The 931-nt window shown below is 72.4% G+C and overlaps 1 protein-coding gene across 1 annotated transcript in view; it reads right to left on the reverse strand.

Moving 5' to 3' along the window:
* Positions 1-362: 362 nt before the first annotated feature.
* PARVG (parvin, gamma) overlaps positions 363-931 on the reverse strand; it is a 43,371-nt gene continuing 42,802 nt past the window's right edge. Inside the window, exon 7 of the mRNA XM_012735101.1 lies at positions 363-612. Within this exon, the coding sequence (XP_012590555.1) occupies positions 363-612 (250 nt within the window). The remainder of the gene's footprint in view (positions 613-931) is intronic.

Genomic DNA, 931 nt, shown 5'->3' on the forward strand with positions numbered 1-931 from the left:
CACCCCGCGCCGGTCACGTCGCTGTGGGGGAGGGCGGGGACGGGGCCTGGGCTGGCCCTGGGAAGAGCAGTCGCACGCCCGCCCTGAGACCTGAGGGGCGCAGGCCGGGGCCCCCGGAGACGCCTGCGGCTCACTGCCGGGCCCCTCCCTCCACGGGGCCTTCGCCGGCACCTGCAGGCCTGGTCAGGGGCGCCAGACGCCCCTCTTGTCCCAAAGGCGCATCCTGGCGGCCGCAGGACCGCAGGAAGCCCCCGCTCGGCCGCCCCCCGCAGCCCGGCCGAGTGTCTGTCCCACGGAAAGTGCCCCCAGCTCCTCCGGCCAGACTCTCCCGGCTGTCGCGGCCAGCGAGTCCAGCGTGAAATCTAGAATCTTCGAGCTCGCTGCTCTGGGTCCGTCTCCTCCCGCCGGGACCCACGGACGCCACCCCGGCCAGCACGCCCACCCACGCCCACTCGGAGGTGAGACCAGCGGGGACCCCCGTCTCCGTCCCGAGACAGCTCTGAGCCCGCTGGGCGGAAGCCCTGCCCGCTGTCCCCCGCGAGGGGCCGGCAGGCGAGCTCCGGGGCTGCGACGCGGCTGGCTTCCGCCTCCCGCGGAGGCCGGGGCTGGGCACTGCGGGGCCACGAGCACTCACGCCACGGCCAGCTGCGGGCCTCACCCGCAACACTTCCTAAGCTGCTGACCACCGTTCCGGTCCCCGCCTCCATCCCAAAGTCCCTTTGCCATGAAGATGTCAGCGGGGGCCTGTGACGCGGGCCGCCCGCCCGGCTCGCTCGGGGACCGCCGGCGCTCGGTCTCGTTACCGGTGTTTTGTCCTTCACATGTCCGCTAAGCCCCCAGCAGCTGAATTCTCTTTATTCCTGCTCGCCCTGCGCGGCCCCCCGAGTTGGCCTCTTTCTTCAAAGCCTCCAGTGTAGCCAGCAGCCAACAC

This window comes from Condylura cristata, unplaced genomic scaffold (genome assembly GCF_000260355.1).
Source record: "Condylura cristata isolate star-nosed mole 26May11 unplaced genomic scaffold, ConCri1.0 scaffold00004, whole genome shotgun sequence".
Classification (NCBI taxonomy): Eukaryota; Metazoa; Chordata; class Mammalia; order Eulipotyphla; family Talpidae; genus Condylura; species Condylura cristata.